Source organism: Blennius ocellaris (assembly GCF_963422515.1).
Source record: "Blennius ocellaris genome assembly, chromosome: 14".
Taxonomy (NCBI): domain Eukaryota; kingdom Metazoa; phylum Chordata; class Actinopteri; order Blenniiformes; family Blenniidae; genus Blennius; species Blennius ocellaris.
Genome location: NC_137663.1, coordinates 5,973,478 through 5,996,902, shown reverse-complemented (window position 1 = coordinate 5,996,902; position 23,425 = coordinate 5,973,478). Strand labels below are relative to the sequence as shown.

Sequence of the window (23,425 nt, the reverse complement as noted above, 5' to 3'; positions counted from 1 at the left end):
TTACCTGAGCAACATGGGCGGGGCTTGTTCCTGTTCAGTCTCTAGTGCAGTTTGGTCTCTCTCGCTCTCTCTCTCTCTCTCACACACACACATACACACACACGCGCGCTCACGCGCGCGTGCGCGCACAATAAACTTCCTCTAACTTGCTCCACCACTTCCCCTCGAGCTCCTCTCGGACTTCTTCCTCTTCGTTAGCTCCGCCCACCCGCTACACACCGAGATAGAGATCCGACGCCCCTCCACTGACACACACATTCACACACACGCACACGCGTCAAACTCACACACACACTCAGACCCGGGAAGGAGTGGAGCCGTGCGCCTGGACAGGAGAGCTGATGACCGGTGAGTCTGTGCGCAGCGCCCGGTGTGTGTGTGTGTGTGTGTGTGTGTGTGTGTGTGTGTGTGTGTGTGTGTGTGTGTGTGTGTGTGTGTGTGTGTGTGTGTGTGTGTGTGCGCGCGCGCGCGCAGTGAGTAAGTGAGTGTGTGTACATTTTCCCCTTGTGTCTAAACATGTATTGATTGGCTCTTATTTCCATTAGTTGACAACTATCAGCTCCATTTGTGTGTGTGTGTGTGTGTGTATGTGTGTTTGTGTACCTGTTTGTGTGTTTCTGTTGCAGGAAACTGGAGATGGAGTGTGACCACTCCCTGTGTGTGTGTGTGTGTGTGTGTGTGTGTGTGTGTGTGTGTGTGTGTGTGTGTGTGTGTGTGTGTGTGTGTGTGTGTGTGTGTGTGTGTGGTACCTTTCACTCAGTGTGAGGCTGAAGCGTGTCCATCTGTAGCACACAAACCACTGAAACAAACTCTAACATCACCAACCAGACCTGAGACCAGGTCAAAGCCAAACTAAAAACCAGGTGTAGGACCAGGTTGAACACCATCGAAAGCAGGTCTAAGACCAGGTGAAACATAGTCCAGGATCAGTCCAAAACCAATTCTAAGATCAGATCCGGCCGGGACCGGGACCATTACCAGGTCCATTATCAGGACCAAACAAGTCTCCAATCAGACCAAAGCCAAGTTTTATGGTCAGGCCAACCCAGATATAACACCAGGCTGAAACAATGTCTAGCTTCATGTATTTTAGTCCTGGTTTGGTCCAGTATTTCTAGGGTCTTAGTCCTGGTTTGGTCCAGTATTTCTCGGGTCGTAGTCCTGGTTTGGTCCAGTATTTCTAGGGTTGTGGTCCTGGTTTGGTCCAGTATTTCTAGGGTTGTGGTCCTGGTTTGGTCCAGTATTTCGAGGGTTGTGGTCCTGGTTTGGTCCAGTATTTCTAGGGTTGTGGTCCTGGTTTGGTCTAGTGTTTTAGGGTTGTGGTCCTGGTTTGGTCCAGTATTTCTAGGGTCTTAGTCCTGGTTTGGTCCAGTATTTCTCGGGTCGTAGTCCTGGTTTGGTCCAGTATTTCTAGGGTTGTGGTCCTGGTTTGGTCCAGTATTTCTAGGGTTGTGGTCCTGGTTTGGTCCAGTATTTCTAGGGTTGTGGTCCTGGTTTGGTCCAGTATTTCTAGGGTTGTGGTCCTGGTCTGGACCACTATTTCTAGGGTTGTGGTCCTGGTTTGGTCCAGTATTTCTAGGGTTGTGGTCCTGGTTTGGTCCAGTATTTCTAGGGTTGTGGTCCTGGTTTGGTCCAGTATTTCTAGGGTTGTGGTCCTGGTTTGGTCTAGTGTTTTAGGGTTGTGGTCCTGGTTTGGTCCAGTATTTCTAGGGTTGTGGTCCTGGTTTGGTCCAGTATTTCGAGGGTTGTGGTCCTGGTTTGGTCCAGTATTTCGAGGGTTGTGGTCCTGGTTTGGTCCAGTATTTCTAGGGTTGTGGTCCTGGTTTGGTCCAGTATTTCTAGGGTTGTGGTCCTGGTCTGGACCACTATTTCTAGGGTTGTGGTCCTGGTTTGGTCCAGTATTTCTAGGGTTGTGGTCCTGGTCTGGACCAGTATTTCTAGGGTTGTGGTCCTGGTCTGGACCAGTATTTCTAGGGTTGTGGTCCTGGTTGTAGTTCTGGGTCAATGAGACTGTCTCTGGTTTGCTTGTTGCAGTTTTCATTCAGAACATGTGTTTTATTGGACATTTCGAAAGAGAAGCCACAGTTCACAGTATTTCCATTTTTTCCCGTCGGTGCATCAGCCGTGAGAAAACACGGTTCCTGTTCCTGCGGGAGAAAGAACTAAAAGAAAAGCAACCAATTTAGTTTAAAACACCAGAAAAAGAAGAGCGCTGACAAGACGAAACCCGGATTTTCTGTCAGTTCCTTAAACACAGCAGACGGCGGATTTCTGGTCTCATCACTAAAAAAGTTTCAAGGTTGTTTTTTTTCTCAGCTTTTGGAGTCGTCCCCAGTGCGTTTCTCTGTTTCCATAATTTAACCTGACCCTGTGCCGTGTTCACCCAACAGGTGAAATATAATTGTGTTGGTTTTTGTGTCTCACTGAGTTCCTTTATAGAGTGTCATACAGGAAGCACTTCATAAGTTAAAGACAGGCTGTTAAGGCTTAGCACACATGCTAATTCGGGCTTTTCTGCTTTAGCGAGCGTAAATCCAACATAACTCAAATACAGTTCAACGTTGTGTCAGAAAAGAAGTTCGCATACTAACAATTAGGTTTCGAAGACACATTTCAAGTAAAATCGTGTTGTTTTTCGTGTCAGAATAAATGTGATATGTATGTAATAAAACCACAGATACGTACACGGCCACAGAGAATAATACACTGTTAACATCAACATTAGCGAGTACACTGTTGTTATTATTGCAGAAGATCTATTGACCATGGCCGCGGTGTGCAGTAGCGGTAACGGTAGCGGTAGCAGTAACGGTAACGGTAGCAATAGCGGTAACGGTAGCGGTAACGGTAGCGATAGTGGTAACGGTAGCGGTAGCAGTAACAGTAGCAGTAGCAGTAGCGGTAGCTGTAACGGTAACGGTAACAGTAGCAGTAACGGTAGCGGTAGCAGTAACAGTAGCAGTAACGGTAGCGGTAGCTGTAACGGTAACAGTAACAGTAACAGTAGCAGTAATGGTAGCGGTAGCAGTAACAGTAGCAGTAACGGTAGCGGTAGCTGTAACGGTAACAGTAACAGTAGCAGTAATGGTAGCGGTAGCAGTAACGGTAGCGGTAGCAGTAACGGTAGCAGTAATGGTAGCGGTAGCAGTAACGGTAGCGGTAGCAGTAACGGTAGCGGTAGCAGTAACAGTAGCAGTAGCAGTAGCAGTAACAGAACTTCAGCCATCTACACGAGAACGGAGCCTGAGCTTCTCCACAAAGGTACATTTTCCGCGGTGTACACAGAGAAGAAGTCATAGCTTCGTCAGAAAGTTGCACCGAGGAAGTTGTTTTGAAAAAGTTGTGTTGCCAGTGGCAGTGTTGCCGTGCAACCAGGCACTGAAAACGCTACGGAAGTTAGAAAGTGTTGTTGTTTAAACTCGACTGTAGCTTAAGTGAAAATCCAGCGATTGTTACAGTTGAAATTAGCTTAAAGCTGCGCTGAGTCATGGCAGACAACCAGACATAGAACTGTTATGAGCTGATGTTTCCTTCTTCACTTTTACACTGGAACTTTTGAGATTTTTTTTTTTTTTTGCAATTTTTTACAAACATTGATGTTTTCTATCGTAAAACAGAAGAGATGCTGCAGTCCAACTCTTTCTGTGCTCTTCTGTGAAATCATTTCAACACGAAACCATGATGACGTGTTTCCACTCAGCGCTTCCTTTTTTTTTTTTTCTTCTTCTTCTTCTTCTTCTTTTTTTCCAAACTGCATACGAATTACAAATCCACAACATTACGACACTCAAACCGTTTCGGGCTCTGAGACTCTTTAGAGGACCGTGAATGTTCTGTGTTGCCGTTTTTTTTATTTTCGTCACATTGTCACGTGACTGTAATGCCACAATTTGTTTCTTTGATGATGAAAAAAAAAACAAAAAAACCCTCTCCGGATTCGGACTCTAGCCCAACAGAATAAACGCCTCACTTTAAGCTCCGCCCCTCAAAAAATGTTTGACGTGACATTTCTGAAAAAATCATCTGTAGAAAATAGAATTTGTCAAAACGTGGAAACAAGAAACTTTCAATCACCTCAAAGATTCTTTTTTAATCAAGTTTTTCATTAATTTTCCTTCACATTAAATGCAAAATGACTTTCTATAAAATCCATATGAATATATTAAATCTTCCGTATTTAATGTAGATATCTCGTATTTTAACGTTAAAGTTATTGTTACTACTCTTACATGAAATGTAGAAACGTGCTGGGATCTGTAGTTTTTCTGACTTTTTGAAATGCAAATAATGAAAAATCTTTCAGGGTTTTTAATTCTTTCTAGAAAAAAATGCTTTGTTATACTTAAAACAGAAGAATTCCCCATTGAAAATATATATTTATATACATATTTTTATTTAAAATATATTATTTGGGAGTATTGTGTTTTTCTAATTCCAAACTAATTTTTTTTTTCTTTTTGCCATGAAAATTATGATTCTTTTTTTTTAAATACATGTCAAACATGGCAGCTTCATTAAATATTTTATGTGGACTTTATTACTTAGACAATAATAATAATAATAGTTGTACAGCACTTTAGTAAATGTAGTTACAAAGTGCACTTACATTAAAACCACAATAAATAATAATGTTCTGTGTCTGATTTTAAGTAATTGTATTATTTTGTTACCATCACATCAAATTGTTGAAACTTTATTGCTTCGGTTTGTTTAAACCACGAACGCTTCTTAAGTGTGAACGCGACACTGTTGTTGTGTTTTGAGTGTCTGTTGAGACGACAACGGACTCACTGAAAATGCACCGATTCCGTCTCCATGGAAACGGGAGAAGACGCAAGCTTTTGCCCCCCAGAAAAGTTCCACCTTGGGAGCAGTTTTGAAAAAGCTCAATTTTCAGTGACTCCGAACACCGTTGTCTTGTAAACGAATATCCGAGACTCGCTGAAAGTTTTACGTTTTTACTGGACAACATAGGGGCCCAAATCTACTATTATTCCACTATTTTATATGATAATAACAAAATAACCCAAAACAAATTAAACTCGGACAGAATAATGTCCACAATACATATTTAATGAAACCGGAATGTTTAAAACGAGGATGACACAATTATTATTTTCACCTGAAAACGTACATGGATATTGGATCTTCACTATTTTATGTAGATATTTTATTCATTTAAAATTCACTAGAAGCTAAACTATTTAATATATAGAAACTTCTATTTGTATGTGGGGGGGGGGAAAAAAATCGAACCTTTTTAAAAAAAATTTTTACATGAAAAATTTTACATGAAAAACATTGTTTAAACATAGAAAACTTTCAAACGTGGTCGTCCGTTGTCTGCGGGACGTATTTAACAAAAAAACAAAAAAACCCTGTCTGGATCTGGAGAAGCAGGGTTGGCGTTTGCGTCCAGCAGCAGTGAGATCAGCCGACCTCCGCCCAGAGGGGGGGGGTGGAGAGGGGTGGAGGGGGGGGGCGTCCCCGGGGGACTGGGCCGGCCCGCCGTCTCTCTTCTTACACACATCTGGAGACCCGCCCTCTGTTTTCCCCCACTCTGCAGACAAACCAGAACTCTGTCCTCGCAGCCACCAAAAGACAAGAGTCACTGATAAAAACCAACCGTCCTCATTGAGAGTCTCACCGCATTCAATTCTATGAGAATCCAACGAGCGCTGATGTAGGTGGCGCCCCCTACAGGCGTGACGCTTCTCTTTCCTGTCGTTCGTCGCCTCTTCTGATAAGCTTATAGAGCTGAGAACTTCCACTCCCGGCCACCAGGGGGGGTGTGGGGGGGGGGGGCGCTGCTTGGGGTCTGGTATTTAGTGGAAACCATCATTGTTTTTTTGCGTTTTAATTACAGAAAAGTTTTCGCTTTTATATGACAACGTTCTGGAAAAAAAACAGAAATCACGTCGTTTTCATGCCAGTCCACGAGGCGGCGCCGTTGGTTTTGTTTTGTTCTTGCGATGAAACACACAAACGCATGCACGCAGAGAACAACAAGCTCTAAACACTCACAATGGGAGATATATTACGGTGACTGTCAAAATAAAAGTACCAAGTATCAGGAGAACATGGACTGGGAGTCACGGCACCACGGAGGAAACTTTGTTCCGATCGTCTCTACTGAGCATGTGCAGAACTGCGAGTTGCGTACGGCCGTGGTGTGTACACGCAGTGGCAGCGACAACCGGCGTCTGACACACACACGCACACACACACACATACGCGTGTGTGGGTGTGTATGTGTGTGTGTGTGAGATAACATCTGTTTTGTTTAGGGACTGTTTCCCTTTGGAGAGATCATTTCCATAAACACAAACTCGCCCCTCCCCCGCAGTCAGACGATGGGACGTCGCGTCGATCTGAACAAACTGTGTTGAGCCTGAAGTCTCTCCGACACCACGACCGGCGGGCCGACCGGATCCCCCCCCTCTCCCCCCCCCCCCCGGCGATAACCCTCGCACCGGCGAGCAGCGCAGGTCGGGCCAGGAGGTCAGAGGTCAGAGGGCAGCATGCAGACCATCAAGTGTGTGGTCGTTGGCGACGGCGCCGTGGGGAAGACCTGCCTCCTCATCTCCTACACCACCGGGGCGTTTCCCAAAGAGTACATCCCCACCGTGTTCGACAACTACAGCAGCCAGGTACGGCCGCGCCTGTCCTCTAACAGGTCCTCAAACACACTCTTCCTCTCTCACAGGTCCTCTAACAGGTCCTCTTCCTCTCTCTCACCTGTCCTCAAACAGGTCCTCTTCCTCTCTCTCACCTGTCCTCTAACAGGTCCTCAAACACACTCTTCCTCTCTCACCTGTCCTCAAACAGGTCCTCTTCCTCTCTCTCACCTGTCCTCTAACAGGGCCTCGTCCTCTCTCTCACCTGTCCTCTAACAGGTCCTCAAACACCCTCTTCCTCTCACCTGTCCTCTAACAGGTCCTCTTCCTCTCTCTCACCTGTCCTCTAACAGGTCCTCAAACACACTCTTCCTCTCTCACCTGTTCTCAAACAGGTCCTCTTTCTCTCTCACCTGTCCTCTAACAGGTCCTCTTCCTCTCTCTCACCTGTCCTCTAACAGGTCCTCAAACACACTCTTCCTCTCTCACCTGTCCTCAAACAGGTCCTCTTCCTCTCTCTCACCTGTCCTCTAACAGGGCCTCGTCCTCTCTCTCACCTGTCCTCTAACAGGTCCTCAAACACCCTCTTCCTCTCACCTGTCCTCTAACAGGTCCTCTTCCTCTCTCTCACCTGTCCTCTAACAGGTCCTCAAACACACACTTCCTCTCTCACCTGTCCTCAAACAGGTCCTCTTTCTCTCCCTCACCTGTCCTCTAACAGGTCCTCAAACACACTCTTCCTCTCTCACCTGTCCTCTAACAGGTCCTCTTTCTCTCTCTCACCTGTCCTCTAACAGGTCCTCTCTCTCTCTCCCTCACCTGTCCTCTAACAGGGTCCTCAAACACCATCTTCCTCTCACCTGTCCTCTAACAGGTCCTCTTCCTCTCTCTCACCTGTCCTCTAACAGGTCCTCAAACACACTCTTCCTCTCTCACCTGTCCTCAAACAGGTCCTCTTTCTCTCCCTCACCTGTCCTCTAACAGGTCCTCAAACACACTCTTCCTCTCTCACCTGTCCTCTAACAGGTCCTCTTTCTCTCTCTCACCTGCCCTCTAACAGGTCCTCTCTCTCTCTCCCTCACCTGTCCTCTAACAGGTCCTCAAACACCATCTTCCTCTCACCTGTCCTCTAACAGGTCCTCTTCCTCTCTCTCACCTGTCCTCTAACAGGTCCTCAAACACCCCCTTCCGCTCACCTGTCCTCTAACAGGTCCTCTTCCTCTCTCTCACCTGTCCTCTAACAGGTCCTCAAACACCCCCTTCCGCTCACCTGTCCTCTAACAGGTCCTCTTCCTCTCTCTCACCTGTCCTCTAACAGGTCCTCACACTCACTCACCCATACCTGCCGCTAGATTTCCTCACTCAACTTCTCTTGTATATGTATGCTGCCTGAAAATTTATCAAGTATAGTTTTATCTATCTATCTATCTATCTATCTATCTATCTATCTATCCATCCATCCATCTAATTCTGCCTCACAATCATTGGACAATCCGTCATTGAAGGATCAAAAAGCTGTGTTGTGATGAAGGCGTGGCCGCCAGCAGCCGTTGAGGTATTTACTACATGGCTATATGCTCGGTGCGTCCAGGTGACGGTGGACAGCAGGATCATCAGCCTGAACCTGTGGGACACGGCTGGCCAGGAGGAGTACGACCGGCTGAGGACGCTGTCCTACCCGCAGACCAACGTCTTCGTCGTCTGCTTCGCCATCTCGAGCCCCGCCTCCTACGAGAACATCAAACATAAGTGGCACCCAGAGGTCAGAGGTCATTGCGTGCGGGGTCTTCGGACCAGTTTCAACCTTTTCGACCGCTTCGCTTGCTAACCGAGCAGGTGTCCCCCCCCCCCCCCCCCCCCCCCCCCCCCCCACAGGTGTCCCACCACTGTCCCGGCGTTCCCATCCTCCTGGTGGGCACGAAGAGCGACCTCCGGAGCGACGCCGACACCCAGAGGAAGCTGAAGGAGCAGAACCAGGCGCCCGTCACCCAGCAGCAGGGCGCCGCCCTCGCCCGCCAGATCCACGCCGTCCGCTACCTGGAGTGCTCGGCCCTCAACCAGGACGGCATCAAAGACGTGTTCGTGGAGGCCGTGAGGGCCTTCCTCAACCCGCAGCCCGCCGCCACCACCAGGAAGCCCTGCGTCCTGTTGTAGGAAGCGCCGAGTGCAGCCGGCGGGCTCGGGGGGGAGGGGGGGGGGGGGGGTGGCGGATGTCGTTTGGGACGTGATTCTCTTTGATTCTACCGTTCTCTTTTGATTTGACGAAGCCGATTTGCTCGACTGTGGATCTGAACCCTGATCCAACCCACAAACACCCGCGGCTAACTGCTAACTGCTAACTGGTCCAGATTTCAGGGGGACGCCCTGCTCCAGCACCAATAAAGTTTTTCTTTGCAGTGGCGCAGAGTATACGTATAATCTAAATGTCTCTAGTTTTGTGAAACCAAACAATTACGATTAAAATGACTATCTCAACACGAAGCCAGTTTTGGTGAAATCTGGTGTTTTGTCGTGTCCACGACTGAAGAAATGTGTTAGAATGTGTTTTCCTTGGAATTCTTACCATTTCCTGTGTTTTGGCCCGTCGGAGCCTCCTGCAGGTTTTGTCCGACGGGCCTGATGTTTGACACCCCTGCTCTACACGTTTCATCTTCAGCATCGACTGTTGGTCGTTTCATTCTCTCAAACTTCCCCTTTCTATTTTTAAAGTGTTGCTTACCGGTCATGGAATTTATTTTTTAATTTCCTCTTGGATCTTAAATTATCTTCAATTTCAACTCGTCATCATTCTTTAGATTTCTCCATTTTCATAATTATTTTTTTTCCTATTTCTTTTTGACAATGTCCATGATGTTTCAGCCTTCATTCCCAAAAACGTTTGTTGCACATATTTTGTCTTGACATTTTCAGATTCATTCATGTTCCCTTCCACTTAAGTTTATGCTTTATTTCAATATTAAAAATGTCTTCTGTGGCTGCGAATTAGAGGCAAGGGAAGAGGCCATCGGGTCTCAACAGAAGCGCTTGGAGGTGATTTGATATTGGATGTATTTCAGCTGGTGTCCGCTTGACCAACAGACATCTGATTAAAATGCGATTGTATTTTATTTCCCCCGTCTTTTTATTTAAATGTGAACAATAAATGCATTTAAAAACCTGCTTCACACAGTCAAGCCATTTCCTGTCCCGTCTCCCTCGGGTCTTCACTGGAAGAGTAAAAGACGTCTTTTGGTCTGTGGCTTTGGGCTCCGCCCCCCCCCCCCCAGCAGAGAAACAAAGTCATACGTGTCGCATTATTTAAAGCGGACTTCCTCTTTGTGACTTCCTCGTGAGGCGGCGACCGGCCCAGTGCCTCTCAGGCAAATGACTTTATGAATCAGACGGACGACTTCCTGAAAAGGTGAAGGTTCATCCCTGCTGGAAATCATTGAAAAAAAACAAAAAAAGTGACAAAAACACAAGGATCATTTAAAGTTACTTTTGGCAATAATGTTCACTCTGAACTTCCCCATTACTTTAACGCTATAAGAGTCAAATCACTTCCTCCTCGTCCCGTCCCTGGCTAACTTGTCCACCTCCCAGTTCATCTGCAAGCTTCCACACGTCGGTACGTCTCGTGTACTTCACCGCGTCGGACCGACAGAAGAGACGAGAGCCGCTCCGCCGTCGACATTTATTCATTCAGCAGAAAACGGGATGTTCGTGGAGCGACGCGCCCGTCAGTATCGTTTGTCCTCCGGCGGCGTCGCCACCAGGACCTCGTTGCTGCTGAAGTCGAAGAAGGCCGTCAGGTGGAAGGCCATGTTGGAGAACACCACCAGGTACTCGAAGAGGGCGAACAGGGTGTACACTGCGGGAGAGACCACCTCCACATATCACTTTCATTTTTTTAAAAAGCGAGACAGACAGACAGACCTGGAACAAAAATGAAAGTCCTGAAGTCTGTGGCTAAAACAAAATGTGTCCGCGAATCCATTTTTAAAACTCAAAACATCAGTCAAAAAAACAGAAATGAGTGAAACCGGCGAGCTCCAGATGCTCACATGTTTATCACTCATGTAGGATCCCAGTTGCTTTCATTTCATTTTGATTTTGATTTAAAAACCAACATCAATCAACCAACTGTGAAAAGTCCCAGTAGAAAAGTACCAGGATGCTTGAGTGGAGGCGGAGTACATCTTATTAAATACCACCCTTTCCTCAATATATTATATATATATATATATATACTGTATTAGTTTCCACTTATTTAATAATCAATTCATTTAAACATGTCAGCATTAAGACAATAAGAGTAACCATTTGTTGCACAGTCGGCTGGGATTTGCTCCAGCAGCTTCTGACCTCACTGGATTAGTGGGAAAGACGATGGATGGATTAATAGATTTTTTTTTTTTTTTTTAGAATGATGTGTAATATAAAGTACAATCATGATTATAGACGGAGATTATTCAAAATGACAAATACAGATTTATTCTATCACAGTAGACTTCTAGTGCTCGTGTGGCTGCTGAGGGGTTGATTGAGGGCAGAATGTCCTCTTTGGGGATTAATACAGTGCTATAAAATGTAAAAAAAATTAAATAAACAAGAGTAATTGTGCACTAATATTCATCGGGCCAAGTTAAATGGAACAACGGGCTGGATATGATCTGCAGATCCCCTGATCGAGAAATAAGTGGAAAAATATGTTCAACCAAAACGACAAAGTTTAGAAATCTAAGATTATTAAAACAACAATAAAAAATGTTGTTTATAAAACTTTAATATCCAAAAGTATCCAGATCGTAGTGAAAAAAAGACAAACTGTCAAATTCATGTAGGAATACGTTCAAAACCATTTTAATATCAAATATATCCAGTAGAGTAACAGAAGGTAGTGTACAGTGAGGCAGAGTAACTGCAGAGTAATGAGAGTACTTTTACCCACCTCCTGGCTCGCAGTACGTGTTGTGGCGTCTGAAGAAGTAGAAGGCGAGGAGGCAGCAGGCGACGTTCGCCAGGAAGAGACGCAGCTTCCAGCGGTACGACTTCAGCTCCTAACACACACACACACACCGTCTGTGTGTGTGTGTGTCTGTGTGTGTGTGTACTGTCTGTGTGTGTGTGTACTGTCTGTGTGTGTGTTACCTCTGGGTTGACGTAGTGTCTCTTGATCACGTACCACAGTCTGCATGTGATCAGCATGTGCAGCAGTGAACTCCCCACGAACACGATGAAGCCGTTTTTGTGTAGACCTGCAGGGACAGAAACGAGTCACGGCGTGGCGGGTACAGAAACGAGTCGCGGCGTGGCGGGTACAGAAACGAGTCACGGCGTGGCGGGTACAGAAACGAGTCACGGCGTGGCGGGTACAGACGTGACGTCACGGCGTGGCGGGTACAGAATCGAGTCACGGCGTGGCGGGTACAGAAACGAGTCACGGCGTGGCGGGTACAGAAACGAGTCGCGGCGTGGCGGGTACAGAAACGAGTCGCGGCGTGGCGGGTACAGAAACGAGTCGCGGCGTGGCGGGTACAGAAACGAGTCACGGCGTGGCGGGTACAGAAACGAGTCGCGGCGTGGCGGGTAGACGTGACGTCACGGCGTGGCGGGTACAGAAACGAGTCACGGCGTGGCGGGTACAGGCGTGACGTCATGGCGTGGCGGGTACAGAAACGAGTCACGGCGTGGCGGGTACAGAATCGAGTCATGGCGTGGCGGGTACAGAATCGAGTCACGGCGTGGCGGGTACAGAAATGAGTCACGGCGTGGCGGGTACAGAAACGAGTCACGGCGTGGCGGGTACAGAAATGAGTCACGGCGTGGCGGGTACAGAAACGAGTCACGGCGTGGCGGGTACAGGCGTGACGTCACGGCGTAGCGGGTACAGAAACGAGTCACGGCGTGGCGGGTACAGACGTGACGTCACGGCGTGGCGGGTACAGAAACGAGTCATGGCGTGGCGGGTACAGAAACGAGTCATGGCGTGGCGGGTACAGGCGTGGCGTCACGCAGCACTCACTGTAGGTCTCGGTAGACGACACGTAGGTGAGCAGCAGCAGCCCGGAGTTCTCGGCGAGGCTGGAGACGAGCGCGGCGACGCTCAGCAGCTGCTCCGGCAGCCGCCCGGCGAAGCGGCCGCGGTAGAAGCTGAAGTAGGCGGCGGTCACCAGGTAGCGCGGCGCCGAGTGCAGGCCGATGCAGCCGCGCCAGATGTAACGCTCCGGCACACGGCTGATGGCGGCGCTGATGGACGGCAGCAGGTTTGTGACCTGGAAAACAACAAAACAGACAATTTGGGCTGAAGAGACGAGGGAAGATTCTGACAGAGCAGCAAACAAACAAGACAAGGCTTCACTCAGAACTACACTGAACTACGCGATCAACAGTTTTAATATTAACTCGGAGGCACCAAGACACATTGTTTCACTTCCGATCCCGATACCTGACTGTGGATATCTGCCCATACTGATGTTATTCCGATACCAGAGCTGTTTGCTTCAATATTATTATTAAAATCGGTATTGTTGATTTTATATGAGGCAGAAATAAAGTCCTCTCTACAGTAAAGTAATAAATGTAGGAATGTTTGCATGTTTTCTCTCAAAAGACAACTTGAGGTCGGTATAAAGGTCAGAATGAAGCAGTACAAAGTACTTTAGTTCATGTGGACAATGTGGGGTCAGCGTGACGTCACCATCTCACAATAAACTGTTTCTATCTTTAAAACCTTAATCTTTCTCAACGCAGCACAAACTGCAGTGTTTGCAGCGCCAATGCAACATCAATGATTGGGACTATATTCAGGGAGTTCAGTGTGGAGGAGGACGCGGCTTCACCGAGGTGTGAGTCTCCTGCTACAGGGAGGAGCTGATGTTCATTGTTTTCAGGTTCTCCGGCTGCAGGGCCGCCGCCTCGCTGGACAACAGCTTTGCAAACATCCACGTTGACGCTCTGTGATGTTTCGAAAGTAAAACACGTCCAGACAGCGGCGTGTTGTCATGAGAAGTTAGGATGTCCACAGTGCTTCTATTCTCGCTGGCTGCAAGCTGTGGGATGGGTTTCCAGACTCATGACTCCAGGTGTCATTGAGACCCGCCTCCGTTCAGGAAATCTATTCCACATTTTGCAGCCAGCCAGCAGAGCAGCGGCAGGGATTCCCTTTAAGCACAAACGAAGCTCATGGATCGGGAATTTCCAATCTGTGAACTATGTTGGTATCGGAACGCGATGCTGGATCGTATCGGCACTATCTCTAATCTTGAGTGACGAAGATGATGAAAAACGGGAAAGCAAAGGGATTAAAAACAGCACAAGGAGACACAGTCTGAAAACCTTCAACCCAAGATTTTACAGACTAAAGGATTTTTTACCAACCTGTTAAATTGAGAAATAATTTGTAGAGTTACCGGACTGAAACATGGAGAATTTCAACTTTAAAGCTTCGGGTTAAAAGTTCAAGGTTGATTTATTTGTCAATTCTGAACAACAATTAAAAAATAATAATAATAGAAATTATGTACACTATAACATACAAGCTGGAATATAATAATTTAGGAGTAAAAAAAAAAAAAAATCAAGGCAGATATAACAGTGATAAAACACAATGTCTAATTAAAGATCAAAGCAATAAAACAAATATAGACAAAAGGAGGATGAGGATGAGCAGGAGGAAGAGGAGGAGAAAGGAAAGAGGAGGATGAGGATGAGCAGGAGGATGAGGGGGAAGAAGAGCAGGAGGAGCAGGAGGAGGAGGAAGAGGAGCAGGAGGAGAAGAAGAGCAGGAGATGGAGGAGGAGGAAGAGGAGGAGGAGAAGGAAGAAGAGCAGGAGAAGGAGGAAGAACAGGAGGAGGAGGAAGAGCAGGAAGAGGAGGAGGAGGAGGAGGAGGAGGAAGAGGAGGAGGAGGAGGAGGAAGAGGAGGAGGAGGAAGAGGAGGAGCAGGAGGAGGAGGAGGAAGAAGAGGAGGAGCAGCAGGAGGAGGAGGAGGAAGAAGAGCAGAAGCAGGAGGAGGAAGAGGAGGAGGAGCAGGAGGAGGAAGAAGAGGAAGAGGAGGAGGAGCAGGAGGAGGAAGAAGAGGAAGAGGAGGAAGAGCAGGAGGAGGAGCAGGAGGAGGAAGAGCAGGAGGAGGAGCAGGAGGAGGAAGAGCAGGAGGAAGAGGAGGAGGAGCAGGAGGAGGAGGAGGAGGAGCAGGAGGAGCAGGAGGAGGAAGAGGAGCAGGAGGAAGAAGAGCAGAAGCAGGAGGAGGAAGAGGAGGAGGAGCGGGAGGAGGAGCAGGAGCAGGAGCAGGAGCAGGAGCAGGAGCAGGAGCAGGAGCAGGAGCAGGAGCAGGAGCAGGAGGAGCAGGAGCAGGAGGAGCAGGAGCAGGAGGAAGGCTGTGGTACCTGGCAGTGTGTGTAGGTGGAGTCCTGGAAGTGGTAGAGGAGGGAGATGAAGAGGCAGGCGATGAGGCCGGTCAGAGGCAGCAGCACCGTGGCCACAGCGAAGCTGGTGAAGGGCAGCCGGACCAGGGGCCGGTCCAGGGTCCCTGAGGGGCCCTGGAGCATCCTGCAGCCACATGACCCTCATCATCATCATCATCATCATCATCATGTAATATTCCAAACAGCACACTCTCTACAGACACACACTCACTGAAACATTGTGCGGGAGGTTTTGTTTTGTTGGACCTCAGATCACTCAGTTGCGTTGATCACTCAACTTTTCACTTTGATGTTTGATAAGCTCTTGACTTATTTATTGTTTACACAGCTTAGTTTCATGTGATCTTGCCTCTTAGTTTTCACAAGTTTTAGGTTGTTTTTGTTTGTTTGTCAGATCTGTGATCAGCTGCAGTGCATTATGGGAGTTTCTGTTAGTCGTGTTTTAGATGTCATTATATTTGGTTTGTAGTGTTGGTAATGATTGTGCTGTGTTTTAGAGAGACCTGGACTTTAGAGAGAGAGACCTGGACTTTAGAGAGAGAGACCTGGACTTTAGAGAGAGAGACCTGGACTTTAGAGAGAGAGACCTGGACTTTAGAGACAGACCTGGACTTTAGAGAGAGAGAGACCTGGACTTTAGAGAGAGAGACCTGGACTTTAGAGAGAGAGACCTGGACTTTAGAGAGAGAGAGACCTGGACTATAGAGAGAGAGACCTGGACTTTAGAGAGAGAGACTTGGACATTAGAGAGAGAGAGACCTGGACTTTAGAGAGAGAGACCTGGACTTTAGAGAGAGAGACCTGGACTTTAGAGAGAGAGACTTGGACATTAGAGAGAGAGAGACCTGGACTTTAGAGAGAGAGACTTGGACATTAGAGAGAGAGACCTGGACTTTAGAGAGAGAGAGACCTGGACTTTAGAGAGAGAGAGACCTGGACTTTAGAGAGAGAGAGACCTGGACATTAGAGAGAGAGACTTGGACATTAGAGAGAGAGACCTGGACTTTAGAGAGAGAGAGAGACCTGGACTTTAGAGAGAGAGACCTGGACATTAGAGAGAGACCTGGACTTTAGAGAGAGAGAGACCTGGACTTTAGAGAGAGAGAGAGACCTGGACTTTAGAGAGAGAGTCCTGGACTTTAGAGAGAGAGACCTGGACTTTAGAGAGAGAGACCTGGACTTTAGAGAGAGAGACCTGGACATAAGAGAGAGACCTGGACTTTAGAGAGAGAGAGACCTGGACTTTAGAGAGAGACCTGGACTTTAGAGAGAGAGTCCTGGACTTTAGAGAGAGAGACCTGGACTTTAGAGAGAGAGACCTGGACTTTAGAGAGACAGACCTGGACTTTAGAGACAGACCTGGACTTTAGAGACAGACCTGGACTTTAGAGAGAGAGACCTGGACTTTAGAGACAGACCTGGACTTTAGAGAGAGAGACCTGGACTTTAGAGACAGACCTGGACTTTAGAGACAGACCTGGACTTTAGAGAGAGAGACCTGGACTTTAGAGACAGACCTGGACTTTAGAGAGAGAGACCTGGACTTTAGAGAGAGATACAGGGACTCTCGCCTGCTCACTTCAACAGGTGGCTGCTGACGTCAGCGCCGGCTCCAGGTAGCCTGAGGCTAACAGTTAGCTCCACACCAGCACCATCACAGGTCTACACACTCACCTTCACGGCTGTCCCGCCCGGCTCATCCGCCCGCTTCGTCCCACCTCCATTAAACCCGGTCCAGCTCGACTTCGGCCCCCCAGTTGATCCTGTTAGCTCCAATTAGCCTCGTTAGCTGCTTGGCGGCGAGCCGCCGTTCGCTCCGACACCGACAGGCTGCCGCTTTAAACCTCTCAAACTGTCCGTGAGACGAACTTTAAAGTCACTTCAGTGACACGAGATGTAGTTTTTCCGCGCTGAGCCGCACCGAGTGGCGCCGCATCAACACCGGAGGACATATAACAACTTCCGGTCACGTCTTTCACAATAACACTGCAACTTCCTGTAACACAGTCCTTCAAAATAACACCAGCGACCAACGGTGGTCAAGTCCCGATGACTTCCGGTCATAATGTCCTTCAAAATAACACCGTAACGTCCAAAATAAATACATGAAATACTTAAACTAAACACAAAAACTGTATTGAAAAAGAGATAAGGAAGATGTAACTTCCGGTGATGTACTTCAAATACCACCACAATTTCAACTTCAAAATAACACAGAAACGTCTAAAAATAAATAAGTTAATACATCAAAAAAAAAAAAAAAAAATCACCGCAACTACTCGTCATCAAGTACTACAAACTTACACAGCAACTGTCGGTCACCAGGTCTTTCAAAATAAAATCTCCCACTACCAAATAAAAACTAAAAAATGTTATCAGGTTCTTTTTGTTCTTTCTTTTTCACTAATTCTCATTCTTATTATACTAGCTACTTGTAAGATCTAACATGTGCAAAACCTGTAAGCAGAGAGTAACAAGGTATTAAATGCATATGATAAGTAATTGTACTTGAGTGTTTTCCGTTTTTCCACCTTTGTGTAAAATAAATATCTGAACTTCATGGAGTGTCACAAAGCCCTCTCGACTTTAAAGTCTCTATTATTTATTTTAATTATTTAAAAATGAGTGAGTCGGCATTTAATTTAAAGATTAAGCGTTTACATTGAAAGTGTAAATAGCGGGGAAAAAGATGGCAGCACTCAAGAGAGAGATAAATCTGTCTTCCTATTGTGTGTTAGTGCTCTTTAGGGTTGCAGAAAGTGTCAGAGTTCTGTAGTAATTTAATCGTCTAGCAGTTGACGGAGTATCTGACATGTGTATGAGTTCTACAGTGTGTCCAACTGTTTTTAAATGATTGCTTTTGGTGTGTTTTTGTTTGAATGAAAGCCTGTTAGCTTTTACATTTTGGGAAATAAAGTGAAGAAAAGTGAAATGTCTTGTGAGAATAATGACGCCCACTGTTTGACTGCGACGTCTCCACACTGCCAGCAACTGTGTGTGTGTGTGTGTGTGTGTGTGTGTGTGTGCGTGCGTGCGTGCGCCTGCGTCACACACAGACAAAGTCTTTTTGTCTTCAGCAAACTCCTCGACTGTTCTTTCCCTAAAATGAGTTTAATGTCTTTCTTTCTCTTTGCTTCCACCAGATGAGCTGATCGGACTCTCCGTGTCCAAACGTCCAGTTTTGGGTTCTTTTAAGTATTAAAAATAGTAATGTTGAAACCAAATTTTTAAAAAATAGCACAAATGTTCAGAAATAGTGAAAGATGATGAGGCCTCAGCTCTACTGGCCGTCCTACAAATGCAGGAGATGAGTGGCAATAAACAGGCTTTCCAACACTGATAACTTATATAATGTTTTATTAAAACACAGAGATAAATGACCAAACACAGATCACAGAACAGGAACTCGGTCGAGCGCAGACCTTCGCCAACGCCATATTTGTTTGCGGAACCTAGTTACCATCGCTAGCATGTCAGCCATTAGCTCATTAGCCTAGCAAGTATATTCTCCATTCGGTGCGTCTCTCATCAGCTTTGCATGGGACAATTTTTTTTTGCAGTTTCTTGGGAATAATTTGGAAACAGTGAGCCGTTAACCTTCCAAAATCTAATCAATTGGTCTGGGGATGACGACAAATCATCCCTGAAGATTTCAAGCAATTCGGGTTAATTGGGGCTCTTGCGGAAAAAACTGTCTAAATAAATACATAGATAGATAGATAGATAGATAGATAGATAGATAGATAGATAGATAGATAGATAGATAGATAGATAGACAGGCAGCTTAATAAATAAATAAATAAATAAATAAATAAATAAATAAATAAATAAATAAATAAATAAATAAATAAATAAATAAATAAATAAATAAATGAATGAATGAATGAATAAACACACTTGGACAAAACCGAACTAAACTCACATGCTCACGTGTGTGTGTTCATTACAAAAACAACTAACAGCTCCCACTAGTGGCCCAAAATGAAAACTACACTGTTTTATCGATTCTGCTGTTTGCGTGTAAACAGATATCTGTTTCAACTATGAATGAAAGATTTTACCATTTTAACTTTAATAACTGAGACACTCTTTACTTCCATTAAAAGGAAAGTAACAGTAACTCAGAGTTACTTCCTCACAGAGATCTCAGAGCGTTCATCATGATGAATGGACCTGTGATGGACACTTCATGAAAACTGGGACACACAGCTCATATTCAGACTTCATTACTCTCTCTCTCTCAAACACACACACACACACACACACACACACACACACACACACACACACACACACACACACACACACACACACACACACACACACACACACACACACACACACACACACACACACACACACACACACACACACACACACACACACACACACACACACACAAACACAACCCGGGGTACCCGGCTCCTCCCTCCTCTTCCGTCACAGACCCACAGTGTTCTGTTGTTGTCACCCAACTGGACAGTGATACACACACACACACACACACACACACACACATATATAGACGGACAAACATCCAGCACATGCAGCATGGCCACCGTATCATCTCAAACGCCTCAGACCTTCATCACCGTCCTCTTCATCCTGTCAGGTGACACACACACACACACACACACACACACACACACACACACACACACACACACACACACACACACACACACACACACACACACACACACACACACACACACACACACACACACACACACACACAGTGACAGTTGGTCAGAGCTGCTGTTAGTTTGGACTCCATGGTGTTTTTGTGTTTCTCTTTTGTTGCTTGTTGTCACGTAAACTGCTGAAGTGAATATTGATGATTTTGGTATTTTACCACAACTTTCATCTGTGTGTGTGTGTGTGTGCGCGTGTGTGCGTGTGCGTGTGCATGTGCGTGTGCGTGTGCGTGTGTGTGTGTGTGTGTGTGGGTTTTGCAGTCGTTCCCCTGTCCCCCGTGGCGCCCTTCAAGGTGATGGAGGGGGGCGTGGCCTCTCTGTCGTGTCAGTACTCTGTGGAGCGTTTCGGGCTGAGTCGGGTGTGTTGGGGTCGCGGCTGCGGCACCTTCTGGTGCAGTAACATCCTGGTACAGACGGACGAGCATGGCGTCGTCTCCAAGGTCTGCCGACCCGCAGAGGTCATCGCTGTGTTCTGATTGGACCATCACTGACTGCATTTGTGTGTGTGTGTGTGTGTGTGTGTGTGAGGCAGGTGGAGGAGCGGTACCGGCTGATGGGGGACGTGCTGGACGGGCAGATGGACCTGGACATCCTGAACGTGAGGCGGACGGATAGCGGCCCGTACTGCTGCAGGGTCGACGTGGACGGGATCTTCAACGACAAGAAAGTCATCATGAACCTGAGAGTCATCAAAGGTGAGGCGCCCGAAGCACAGGCGGCAACCAAAAGACACACGGAACAACCACAAGAGACATGAGATGTTTGAATTCTCAGCTTTGAGTTGAACTGTTTTGCTTCCCAGCGCCATACGTCAGTACGCCCCATACAACAACAACGACAGCAGCAATAACAACGGCGATAACGACCACGTCAGTCACGGCAGCGAGCGAGCGAGGTCCGGAGCCCGCGGCCTCTACAGGTGAGATGGTGAGCACAGTCTGCCAGCACTGAGCTGCAGGAGGCAGCGACAGAGCCTCACCGGCTTTGTGTCTCCTCGCAGTGAACTGGAAACTCCTGCTGTCGTCTCAGCTGGACGTCCTGAGGAGGAACTCCACCCCGCTGCACTCCGACACCGTGAGTTACTGGACCTCCTCCTCCACCACTGCCGCCATCGACTGCACCTCCACACACAGCCACGAAGACACACTGACTACAAAAAGACACAAATGTATATATGAGACATAAATCAACAATGAAAAGACACAAAACAACCAAAGAAAGACACCAAATGGCCCATTAGCGACACAATTACCACAATGAGACATAAAAGAACCACAATGAGACCTAAAACAACCACAATGAGACTTAAAACAACCACAATGAGATCTAAAACATCCACAATGAGACCTAAAACAACCACAATGAGACCTAAAACAACCACAATGAGACTTAAAACAACCACAATGAGACCTAAAACAACCACAATGAGACCTAAAACAACCACAATGAGATCTAAAACAACCACAATGAGAACTAACACCACAATGAGACATAAAACAGCCACAATGAGACCTAAAACAACCACAATGAGACCTAAAACAACCACAAAAAGACATGAAACAAGCATGAACAGGCACAAAATAACCATAAAGAGTTACAAAACTACAACAAATAGATACAAATCAACCGCAAAGAGGCAAAAACGACAAGGTGAAAAAGCAAACAACTGCAAACAGACAAAAAAACAACTACAAAGAGATAAAAGAGCCAAGTGGACAATGTATGTGTCCCAGTGGGCTCTAAATCATCTCTACAAGTGTGGCTCTTCCTCTGGGAACAGGAAGCAGGTTGGATCCAGAACAGTCGTCTGGGTGGCTCATAACGTAGCAGAAGATCTGAGACGCACCCTGAGCCATTCAGCCTCCTGCAGGCCAACACCGTCATTTACAACTGAATCAAATGAAAGATTGAAAAAAAAAAACCCAACTTGTTTTGTTCATTTCAATCTTCTAACTTTATGCACATTGCATCAAGCAGGAGTTAAATTAAATCCAACAGTCTTTGACTTGAAGGGAATTGTTGAACATTTAAACCTATTTTCTGCATCTTATTTTGATGAATTAAGGTTCTTCTCTTAACTTGTGTTTTTTTCTTATTCCAACACACAGTAAAAAGGTTTTTTTGTATATGTACAGTACTCCTTCGTTCCAATAGATACACGGAGGCAGTTAATACAGCAGATAAAAGTTTTCTTCCCAGGCAGAGTTCACAGTGGACACTAAATGTTTTTGTCGTCTTCTGCTGAGTCAAAGTGAAGTCGGTCCTTCCAGGCGTCAGCAGGTCCTGTTGATCACGACTCGTCTCTGTTGTCATGCTGCTGAGACGTCGTCGGCACGAGACACAATCACAGTTTTGTAATGGCAGAAAAGTAACAGTAACCTAATTACTGTTTTTGCAAATGTAATCCCTCAATTTACAGTAACATGGCCTGGACTCCAAACAACGATCAACAATCAGGCCCTTAACCTGTTTATATGACAACAGCTACAAGTGGAAATGCAAAACTTTAAACTCAGTAGTTGTTCTGCACGTGCTCAGTAGAAGTACAAGCAGAACGTCATGACTCCAGTCCATAGTCTCCTGGGACTTGGTCGTTGTATAGTTGACAGTCAGGCAGAATAACAATCGAACTTATTCGTCTGTGCTGAATGACAATGTGTGATTTCATTAAAAACTGTGGAACAAACTGCCCCCCGACATTCGCGCCATCACTGATCTCGGCCTTTTTAAATCAAAACTGAAGACTCACCTTTTTAAGTTGGCTTTTAACTCTGCCTAGGGCAGTGTATTTTATTTTACTCTGTATGCTCTGTTTTATGATTTTCTGGATGGCTTCAACAAACTGCAGCACCGCCGCACCTCCTACAGACAGCACCTGTGTTCTATTTTTTTTTTTGTTTTTATGTATGTATTCTCGTATTTACTTCTTAATGTATTGTTTTAGCTTTGTAAAGCACTTTGGATGTCACCGGGTGATTATAAAAGGGCTATAGAAATAAAGTTGATTTGATTTTGATTTGATTTAAAAACAAACAACAGCACCCTCTGGTGACATTTTCAGAACTGTGTTCTAAACATGACCCCCCCCCCCCCCCCCCCCCCAGGTGGAGGACTCTCTTTCTTCAGTCTCTCTTCAGATCAACGTCCCTGTCCTCTCTCTGTCGCTGAGCGTCGTCCTCATCTTGACTGGAGTCTTCCTCCTGATGGCTTTCAAGCGTACGTCACCTCCTCTGACAGTTTCACACACACACACACACACACACACACACACACACACACACACACACACACACACACACACACACACACACACACACACACACACACACACACACACACACACAGACGGCCTTCCAGGAGCAGCGTGTCTCGTCATCCCAGAACACTTGATGATTGATTCCATTGATCATGTGTTTGTCTTGCTCTCTGCTGCAGACGGACTTTATCGAAGAGCTGTAAAGATGGGCTGGTAAGTTTGTCTCTATTTGCTACTTAAATATGTTCTTCTACCTGAACAACCAGTGACTGAAAACTGCGCACTTAGTCTCTATCTGATATGAGAATTCTTCAAAAGCGTCGTGAGCCAGAGAAATGGCGTCTTTGGAGTTCCACAGGGACCGGTCCTGTAACCACCGTAGATTTGATTGACAACAAAGACTCCAACCCACCATTGTTTACATCACTTTTACTTTTCTTTTGTTGTTGAC

The 23,425-nt window shown here is 46.3% G+C and overlaps 2 protein-coding genes across 3 annotated transcripts; one reads left to right on the top strand and one right to left on the bottom strand.

The window, feature by feature from the left end:
* Positions 1 to 209: 209 nt before the first annotated feature.
* On the top strand, positions 210 to 9,768 carry rhogb (ras homolog family member Gb). 2 transcript variants are annotated; one of them, XM_080509328.1, is made up of 4 exons: positions 210 to 348; positions 6,347 to 6,650; positions 8,209 to 8,379; positions 8,493 to 9,768. In XM_080509328.1, exons 2-4 carry the CDS (start codon positions 6,522 to 6,524, stop codon positions 8,769 to 8,771), a joined length of 579 nt encoding a protein of 192 aa, XP_080365454.1. In that variant the 5' UTR covers positions 210 to 348; positions 6,347 to 6,521; the 3' UTR covers positions 8,772 to 9,768. The 2 variants fall into 2 exon arrangements, with proteins under 2 accessions (XP_080365454.1, XP_080365455.1); XM_080509329.1 differs by having other exon boundaries at positions 283 to 348; positions 6,288 to 6,650.
* Positions 9,769 to 9,885: 117 nt separating this feature from the next.
* On the bottom strand, positions 9,886 to 16,976 carry LOC308139787 (post-GPI attachment to proteins factor 2-like). The gene is made up of 6 exons (XM_080509317.1): positions 16,696 to 16,976; positions 14,983 to 15,145; positions 12,622 to 12,871; positions 11,748 to 11,854; positions 11,548 to 11,656; positions 9,886 to 10,467 (listed from the first exon to the last, which is right to left on the bottom strand). Exons 2-6 carry the CDS (start codon positions 15,142 to 15,144, stop codon positions 10,337 to 10,339), a joined length of 759 nt encoding a protein of 252 aa, XP_080365443.1. The 5' UTR covers position 15,145; positions 16,696 to 16,976; the 3' UTR covers positions 9,886 to 10,336.
* Between the last annotated feature and the right edge of the window lie 6,449 nt (positions 16,977 to 23,425).